The 10,060-nt window shown below is 45.8% G+C and overlaps 1 protein-coding gene across 2 annotated transcripts in view; it reads left to right on the forward strand.

Moving 5' to 3' along the window:
- Window positions 1-2,137: 2,137 nt before the first annotated feature.
- RAPGEF5 (Rap guanine nucleotide exchange factor 5) overlaps window positions 2,138-10,060 on the forward strand; it is a 216,990-nt gene continuing 209,067 nt past the window's right edge. The window contains exon 1 of one of the 2 annotated variants that reach the window (XM_019652001.1): window positions 2,138-2,393. In XM_019652001.1, the coding sequence (XP_019507546.1) occupies window positions 2,163-2,393 (231 nt within the window). In that variant the 5' untranslated portion in view covers window positions 2,138-2,162. The remainder of the gene's footprint in view (window positions 2,394-10,060) is intronic. The other variant, XM_019652002.1, reaches the window with a different exon arrangement.

Consider the following 10,060-nt stretch of genomic DNA (forward strand, 5'->3'; position numbering starts at 1 on the left):
GGCAATTGTCATTTATCACCTTAAGCTAAGCCAACTTTCCAAAGGTCCTTATTGATATTGAGTTTTAGACCCTTGGTCAATGCCAATGAATCTATGAGATAAACTGCCTGGTCTTGCATTGAGAAGCTGCGTGAAAGACAGGGAAGACCAAGCATCTGGACCGGGAGACAGAACACGTGTGTACCATTTTGGAGCAGGAGAGGTTTATGGTGTGATTCAAAAGGGACCATCAGGAGTGAGATGGCACAAGCACCTGCTCACTAATTGGAGTGAATGGTGACCAAAAGTGTCCTGGAGGGCCTCTACCGGACCAGGACTGCTGGTCCTTCAGTTGGTGTTTCAAGGGGGAGTCTGGAGGAGTCTGGGGTGGCTGGCATTCTGGGCCTCAAGGCATTGACTAATTACCAACTGGAGCTGAAGTATTTCAACATTATATAAATGGGTACGGTCTTCAATGGTACCCACAAGTGGGATTTCAGCCTTGAATAAATAAATGCGATAGTATTTGGAAACTGTGATGGACGATAGAGTTTATTGCAGAGTTTCTTCCACTAAACACACGCAGCTTAAGGTGCTAGGTTTTAAGGCTTTCTGTAGTGTGTCACACACCTGTGTGCAGTGCGTCTGATAGTTCTCTCCTGCTTCCTCATTACACTTCCCACCAGTATAACACACCCAGTACCCAGGAGTTTCTGTGTGATACCACTTTGGCATTGTTCTGATGTTTTTCCTCTTTACTTGAAGGACCCTCACCCACCCTTCTGCCCGGCTGAATCTTCCCCACTGGACTTTGAGGCACCGTTTAAACTGCCTTTGCTGACTTTTCCTCACCTATCCCAGGCCAGAAGCAGTTCTTGCTCCTTTGGTTCAAAATGCTGATCCACACTCACTTGGCAATTACCAAGAGTACAAGGTAATGCTTTTGCTTTTCTGTATGTTTATTTTCTGCAGGGCCAAATCTTAAGTTCTTTGTACGTAAAGGTCACAGGTCATCCTTCCTTTTTCCTTACATGGTCACATTTCCACATATATTTGCGAAGCATTTACCCAGTGAGGGGCTGAGGGTACAATGGTAAAACAACTCAGGGCCCTGACCTCCTGTAATCCTTATTTGTCCGTTTTATTTTTGTAATGTGGGTAAGCTTATTCAGTTCTTACAAGTCTTTGGCAAAGATGGAGACCCCGGTGTCTTACTAATAAGGAGTAGAAGCCCTAGCTGGCCCTTGTCAAAGACAGACTGAGCTGGGGTATGAAGATTCACAGCCACTTGGATTTTAAGCCTCCTGGAATAGCTCCGTCCCCCTGTTTCACTATTCCTGGCTTCTGGAATGGTGTAAACAATGATTCACACCATGGTAGGCCTTTACAGTTTACCAAGCACATTCATCACATGCATCAGGCTTTCAGGGAAGGTCAGGTTCCAACATGTTCACAGAGATTCACCTTCGGGTCACCAGACTTGTATCTATTTTGCTAAATACTCATCATAACCGACACGAGTTTTCTCCCCTTATCCTTTCATGATGAGTGTGCCCGAGAGAGGACAGTGTGGTGGGGGGGGCAATTCTGCCTCAATGGTGTTTGACTTGTAGCAGAATACCGAGCCTATTTTGAAGTTCTTTGGCACAAACCATTTCCAGGAATAGCGATTATGATTTGGGGCTAGGCCGTGCACGAAGCAAGAAGGGGTTGAGGGGGAGGGAGTGGCCCAGGCTTCCCAGTTCACTTGGTCGAAGTCCAAGTCAACCCTGGCTGTTAGGAAAAGGGACTGAAGTGGGGTTTTTCAGTCTAAAGGGAACTGGGGGTGGGAGGCGGGGGTGGGCAGTCGAGTGGGTTTGCTGGAGGATTCTGGGAACCCCGCACCTATGGATGAGCCTCTGCCCAAGGTGGCCTACCCTCTCCCTCTAAGGTTCCGGAAGCGGCCGAGAGGGGGCCAGGTCCGCAGGCGGAGGTACACCGCGGGAGGGGGCGGGGCCGGGCGCACCTGGGCGGGGAGGGCGAGGCGCGCGGGGCTGAGCCCGGCGGGGGCCCAGGCGCGCGCCAATGGGCAGCGGCTGGCAGCGCGCCCCGCGCCCGAGCCGCAGTCGCGCCCTCTCGCTGCCTGGTGCGCGGAGGCGAGTGCGGGGGAGAGGAGCCGCGGGCGCCGCAGCCGCCGTCAGGGCATGAGGATGGCCGTGGGCTCCGTCAAGATGCAGCCGCCGTGCGAGAGCCCGGCCCTGGCCGCCGCGGCGGCGGTGGCGGCGGCGGACAGCGCCCTTCGCCGCAGCCCCAGCGTCCGCGAGCCGGAGCTCGAGCAGCCGCCGGCGCCGCTGCGGCCGCGGCTGAAGGACCTGCCGGCGCTGCTGCGGAGCGGGCTCACGCTGCGGAGGAAGCGGAGCGCTGCCGGGGGCCGGGTGAGTGGCCCGGTCCGGCCCGGCCCGAGTGGTCATGGGCCGCGCGCACGTGGAGCTCGCGCCCATCCTCGGGGGCCGCGGAGGCGGGCGCCTGGAAGTTGGGGAGGTGGCGGACCGGGCGCCCCTGGTGCGGGACCGGGCAGAAGAGGGGCCCGGGACGGCGGGGTCGTGGGGTGCCCTCCGTGAGCATCGGATTCCCTTTGCCCCCCGATGCACCCAAGGGCACCTGGATTTTGGCTGCCGGATGGTGGGCATCCCCGGAAGAAGGGCCGTTTGCCTCTCCCGGGAGGGGAAGCTGCAGGTGTCCGGTGCCTAACCGTCGGCCAGCCACGTCCCAGCTGCAGCCTGGGTCAGAATCCCAGTTTGCAGGAGGCATCAAACGTGTGCGCTTGTGTTGGACGTCCCCGTTTCAGGCTCTGGGCATCGGGGCTGGCTCTGGCCGCCGCCGCCGCCGCCGAGGGGATGACCCAGGAGTTGGAAGTTCCTGGGCGAGCGTCTAGCTCCTGGGTTCCAGAGCCTCCAACACTTAGTACTCGGCGACGCCCCCTTGAGCAGGAGGGGGTACGGCCTCCAGAATCTTAAATCTTAATACTCCCTGATAATGTGTTCAGATAGGATTTCCTGGTGAAGGAGTGCCCCTCATTGGGTTGTAAGTGCATCTGATGGCCTGAGCAGGTCAGACATGTTTTGTTTGTTAGGGGAGCCGGACGGCCTGCTGAGCTGACACCCTTCATTAGCCACTCAGAAGTCCCTGCCCAGGCCCCCTGGCTGACTTACTCACCACTCCCTGCTCACCAGGGCTTCGGGGCACCTTCCGTGGGTTCTACCCAATTTTTAAAAATTTCCCATTATTAAGCAGGCTTTACCGAGAAGCTGCAACGAGGTAGATTTTGGGGGCTATAATTTAAAAAATGAAGTCTTTGTTGCCTGCCTTGTAAAGAATACCTTAAAGTAAGACTTTTAGTTCTTGCAAAGAGGTTTGTGGAAGCTGGAGAGTTAGGGAGAAATACGTGTTTTGGTGTGGCTTCTTTTGGGCAGGAAAGGGTCTCAATTGATGTCGGTGGGCCTGCGTTCCTCCTTTCTTAGGCATTTTCTTTCCCATGTTGGGGTGACTGTATATGATCTACCTCAGAAGGATGTTCCGAGGATTAGCTGGGTGTGATAGGCTGTCTTTTTAAGTTCATGACCATGGGCGTTTAGGAATCTAAATAGATTCCCCGCCAGTGACCTTAACGTGTGGCATACAGGATGGCCTGCCAAAAAAAAAAAAAGCGAGGAAATATGTCTCAAAGATGTGATAACTAAATATATGCAAGAACCAGAGTTACAGAATTTGCAGGAATCTAGGGAAAAGTAGGTCAAATTGTGCTCCTATTATCCTTGACAGTTTTTTATGGTGCAGAATACTGAAGACGTGAGGGCAGTCAGGCAATCTATGAGGAGAATTGTTGAGGGTCTCTGTGTAAGTAGATCTGTAGTGTTCATCTGTATAGGAGGCTTGTGTTTCTCTCCACCTGGCATGATGTTGTATGCCTTGCCAATATACAGGTTTATCTTCATAATTATTCTGAATGTAGTTACTTCAAATAATGCCTACTTTATTAACCCTTCTTTGGTTCTAATACTGTTTTACTTCTCTTTGGAACATTCCAAGCACATTTCATAAGTACATGGCCAATTTCTTATTGGGAATAGATTGTCAAATTTTCCAATGTTGGAAACCCATAATTTTCAACTATTTCCCCCTCCTTTGGCTTTGGAACCACATTTGTGATTTTGGAACCTTTCCTAACAAAGAACTAGAAACCTTAAAGAAAGACAAATGGTGAAATACGTACCTGGATTAGTCTACTCAGGCTGCCAAAACAAAATACCATAGACTGAGTGGTTTAAACAACAGAAATTTATTTTCTCACAGCTCTGGATGGTAGGAAGTCCAAGATCAAGGTGCCAGCTGATCTGCTTTCTGGTGAGAGCTCTCTTCCTGGCATGCAGAGAGCTGCCTCCTTCCAGTGTCCTCACGTGGCCATTTCTCAGTGCACATGGAAGAAGAGATCTCTCTCTCTTTTCCTTTTCTTATAAGACCACTAATTCCATCATGGAGTTCCCACCCTCATGACCTAGCCTAAGCCTACATTCTCCCCACAGGCCCCATCTCTAAATACCAATCACACCGGGCTCTAGAGCTTTAACTTGAGAGGAAGACACAAACCTTCACTCGTTCCATAACAGAAGCGCTTTGAAGGAAAGAGAAAAACAGGTGAAATATGTACCCAACCAGTTGGCAACTTGCGAGCATCTGGGGTCATCGGCTTAGCCCCTGGGTTAGTCAGTGATGCTAATGCAAACAAGCCATGGCTTAGATCCTTCTGTGGACCTTTAGTTTTCTATCTCATGAGCTACCCTTCCAGATTACAGCTGAGTGATTATACAGACAAGTTAACACAAATTCATTGCCACTTGTTGAAAAAAAAAAAAACAAACCCCAAAACCAGCTCTGCATTACTCAGGTTGGTAAGAAAATTTGCAGTTTCTGTATTGACCAACATCTGGTTTAGGAATATTTGTGGCTCTTGTCCATGTGGCCTTGGGCTTCCACAAATCTGCACAACCTGATATCAACTGTCATCAAGTAAGCTCTTTGTGGGCTGTGTTGCCCAACCCAATACCTTGCAGGGGATCTCTTATTGGGAAAAATCAAGCTGATATTTCATTATTACTGCAGAACTCCAGGATTCCTTGGTGCAGTCACTTCTAATCGTATGGAACTCCAAATGCACACTGATTAAGACTCTTTGCACCTCTTTAGGCTAAGTGGGGAATGACTAAATTTTGCTTTGTGGGAAGACCCTGGCTGTCTCCTAAAAATCATTGGTAAGATAAGGCATAGCTTAAATTCTCACCAAAACCTATAATCATTTTTTTTAGAACTTTGTGTTATGAAGGTTGTGAGAGAATAGTATAATAAGCACCCAAGCTTCAACAGTTATTAATATTTTACCAGTCTTGTTTCATTCCCCCCCCCCCACTTTTTTGTCGGGGCTGGTATATTTTAGTGCAAAATCCTAAACATCATGTCCTCTCACTCATAAATGTTTCAGTTTACATCTCTGATAAGGACTTTATTTTTCTTTGAAAAGGAAACAACTTCTATTGCCTTTCTTATACCTAAAAATGTTAACAACGATTTCTTAATATAATTCCCATATTCAGATTTTCTCAAAGATGTCCTTTTACTTATGATTAGTTGGAATCAGGAACTAAACAAGGTCCACACATTGCATTTGGTTATTAGGTTTTTTAATCTATTTTATTAGTTGTCCCCACCCCCTGGGCCTCTTTATTTCATGCCATTGATTTGATGGAGAGAGCACGTCATTTGTCCAGTAGCATGTCCCACTTCCTGGGCTGATTTCTTACGTGTTGTGTTGTTTCGTTATTTTCCATATTTCCTCTAATCTGACAGTTAGATGTAGAGGCTTGATTAGATTCAAGTTCAAAGCCAAGCATCTTTTGTAGGTGGTGCTGTATAAAATCTATTGCACCATATCACAAGACACATGATGTCTGGATGTCTCTCTTTTTGAGATGTTAAGATTGTTTAGTGGGTTCAGATAGAGTCAACTTACCTCTCAACCTTTCACCTAATGATTTTAGCTTCATAGATGGTTGTAGCCTAGATACATTTCATTATGGGCTGCAAAATGGTGATGATCTAAATCTTTAATTCCTCTTTTTTTTAATGTTTATACTTTCCTTTTCTTAAAATTGAGGTATAATTGACATACTACATTGTATTACTTTCAGGTGTGCGACATAATAATTCAATATTTGTACATATTGTGAAATGACCACCACAATAAGTCTAGTTAACATCTGTCACCATACATAGTTGCAGGATTTTTTTTTTATTTGTAATAAGTTTTAAGATTTACTGTCTTAGCTACTTTCAAATATGAGTACAGTATTATTAACTATAGTTGCCATGCTGTACATTGTATCCCCATGACTTATTTATTTTTTAACTAGAAGCTTGTACCTTTTGACTCTCTTCACCCATTTTGCCCACCCTGCACCTTCCTCCTCTGGTAACCACCAATTTGTTTTCTGTTTCTATGAACTTTTTTTTTTTTGTCTTTCATTTTTTTTAGATTCCACGTATAAGTGAAATCATACAGTGTTTGCCTTTCTCTGTCTGACTTACTTCATTTCGCATTAATACCCTCAAGTTCCATCATGTTGCGAATGTCAAAATTGCATTCTCTTTTAATGGTTAATTAATATTCCATTGTGTGTGTGTGTGTGTGTATGTATGTGTACACACACACAGAGGGGGCCAAAAAAATGTATACACATTTTAAGAAAGGAAAACTATTAAAATTGTAATATTCAATATATACCAATAACAAAAGATGACTGCAAGTCACGTTTGACTTCTGCAATTATAAGAGGTGCTCAGAGTGGTAACCATCAGTGTCCAGACACTTCTGATTATGGTGAACTACTGCTTGAGCAACATTGACCAAAGTGTCCGCTTGTATACATTTTTTTGGCACCCTGGTGTGTGTGTGTGTGTGTGTGTGTGTGTGTGTATATCACATTTTCTTTATCTGTTTATCCATTAATGGATACTTAGGTTATTTCCATGTCTTGGCTACTGTGAATAATGCTGCAGTGAACATGGAGGTGCATGTATCTTTTCGAGTTGGCTTTTTTGTTTTCTTTGGATAAATACCCAGAAGTGGGATTGCTGGATCTATGGAAGTTCTATTTTTATTTTTTTGATGAAATCCCCTACTGTTTTCCATAGTGGCTGTACCAATTTACACTCCTACCAGCACTACACAAGGGTTCCCTTTATTCCACCTCCTCGCCGTGTGTTATTTCTTGCCTTTTTGTATCATTCTTCTTGCATTTATTAATTGGAATTCTGTATATAAAGAACCTAACCTCACAACTATTTGCATCTCCTGAAATTTTGATTGTATAGAAAGACAGGGAAAAGGCGAAATTTTTTCCTTTTATCAATTTTCTGAGTAATGATTTGGTGCTCTAACAACCTCCCATAATAATCAATGAGTTTCTCTTTTTCAAGCATCATTAAGAACTTGTGGATCTTAATGTATTTGTTTTAGTCCATTGCAGTCAATATTCATTTTGATGCTCAATTTGTCCTTATCTCCTGAATACTTTTTACAAGGCCCCAGTAGTCTCTGATACTTTTCTAACTTTCTGGCACAAGATATTCTGAGCTGACCTTGTCCATTCCTGGCCCAGACCTGAAGTCAGCCATTTTCCCAAGGAGCACTGATGCTTTTTACCAAAACCCGTTTATCTCCCCAACTTTTGCCTCTCTTAGTGGTGGGGTTATATTTACCTTGGTCTTAAGCCTTCCATCTTAAGTTTTTGTTTCTTTTATTTTTTTATTTATTTATTTTTTTAAATGATTTTTTTTTAAGATTTTTATTGGGGAATTAGGGGGATAGGAACAGTGCTGGGGAATTGGGGGAAGGGGAACAGACAAGTTGCTGTTGTCTTGTTCCTCAATCTAGTTGTGGAGGACGTCGCCCCACTGGCCCAAGTTGGCACCATCATCGCGCTCTTCTCTGGCGAGGCAGATCAGTTGCCGGCCTCTGGACGGCCGCCCACCGCGGCCGCTGGCCGCTGGCCGCTCACGCTGGCTGCTGGCTACACACGGTAGCCCATGGCAACCCACTGCCACAGGGGCTGCAGCCTACACCGTTGCCGGCGACTCCCGGCAGCCCAGCTCCAGGTTGAGCCGCCGTTCAGCATCCTAGCTGTAGAGGGCAGTGTCACTGGCCCTCATATGTGGGATCCGAACCGGGGCCCTCTGGCATCCCAAGCGAGCCCTCAACCATCGCGCCACTAGGCCGGCCCGAAGTTTTTGTTTCTTTTAAAATCCTTCTCATCAGGCTGTTTCTAGGGCTGTCCTTTTCTCCCTCTAATAAAATAGCTGGTGACTACCATTCCCTCTTTCTATATATACTGTCAGAGTGCTGGCGCTGACTTATTTTTGGCTTTGGCTGCTGTGATCTTTTCTGCAGTGCTCTGCCACTTTCTTTAGCTCCTTGAAATCTGTCTCATTTCCAGCAGCCAGAGTGATTCACCAATGTGCCAGATTGTTCCCCAAAGCCCTCCAGTGATTCTCAGGCGTTGGATCATTTTCTCCCCCCGATCTCTTCTCTGGAGCCACCCTTCATTTTGGCAGGGTTCCCGTGACATGGCAGGTGAAACCGGAAGCATAGCTGCTGGCTCTGTGCATGAGAGTCTCTCATTTTCATTTACCTAGGTGATTCCCTGTCAAAGAGGAACAAAGTAGCCCATTTCCTTTGTCCAAGCTGGAGTGCTTTAGGTGTGCCTTACTACCCTCCTCTGCTGGAATTAAGAGTTTGTTGATTAAGAAACAAATATACTGCTCCAAGTTATGCCAGTAGGCCTCATTTATAGTCATTTTTATACACATATTGTACAGGCAAAGCCTGTAATTGGTTCTTTGTATTTAAATTAAAATCAGTGGCTAACACTTCATGACACTTAATTAGGTGCCGTGCATGTTCTGATAGACATCAACTTTATTGAGCCCTCACAACAGTGAGGTGTTATTATTTGCATTGTACACGTGAGGAAAGTGAAACACGGATGTATGTAACTTGCCCAAGATCACGGAGTGGGTGGGGAGAGGGAGATGTGAAGCCAGCCAGTCTGGTTCCAGAGTCCATGCTCTGAATGGACTCTCTGGCTTTCCTCAAATGCACTGAGGGCAAAGGGTCTATTTCCTCTAAACTACCATAGCCTTATAGCACCTGTTGCTAGCACCTTACTACTCTGAGAGGGGTCAGTTCATGCTGTTGATAATGTCAGACATTAACTTGTCTTTTATTTGAGCATGCTGACGCTTGTGATAGACCCACTGGGTGTGAGGGTAGGGAGGGAAGGGGTGTATTGTGGTGACAGGTGAATGATAACTAATATTTCCTAAAATTAAAAGTAGCACTCAGTGTGTCATAAGCAAAAATCACCCAGGCCCACATTCATCCAATCCAATCAAAAAAGCTTGTGAGTTCACCAGCTTCCTTTTTTTTAATATCTCCTTATGGTAGCCTATCAGAAGATAAAGGCCATTAAGAGAGGCATGCGTCTTCCAAGGAAGGTGAGTCAGATCAGATATGAGGGACACGTGATGATACTGTTTGGTAAACATGACTTCCTACCAGCTCAAACCTTGATAGTGTTATAAAACTATGTTGACCATAGCTACAAATAAAGTAAAACTCAAGGGATGTCACCTCTAAAAATATTTATTTGGGGAGATGGAAAAGAAATTATAGATCCATTTATTCTATCTTAATTTCATGTGAATTCTAGCATTGAGGAACTCATTGGCAAGTTAATGCTGTGTTTACTTTACTTCTTTCTCTCCCCTGACCCTTCACACAGGCTTTGATCGCATAATTAGATCAGGAAAAGGGACTGAGCTATGTCTTTGGAAACTAGGTTTGTATCCCAGCGCCTTCAGGCTTCTCTGAGCTCTCTAAGCCTCAGTTTTTTCCTCTGTAATGGGATACACTGTGGGTCAGGGTTTTCCAAGAATAGAGACAAGGTATAGAAAGTTTTGGGCACACTGGATGCTTATTCTAGGCAAATGG

Source organism: Hipposideros armiger, unplaced genomic scaffold, assembly GCF_001890085.2.
Source record: "Hipposideros armiger isolate ML-2016 unplaced genomic scaffold, ASM189008v1 scaffold_171, whole genome shotgun sequence".
Lineage (NCBI taxonomy): Eukaryota > Metazoa > Chordata > Mammalia > Chiroptera > Hipposideridae > Hipposideros > Hipposideros armiger.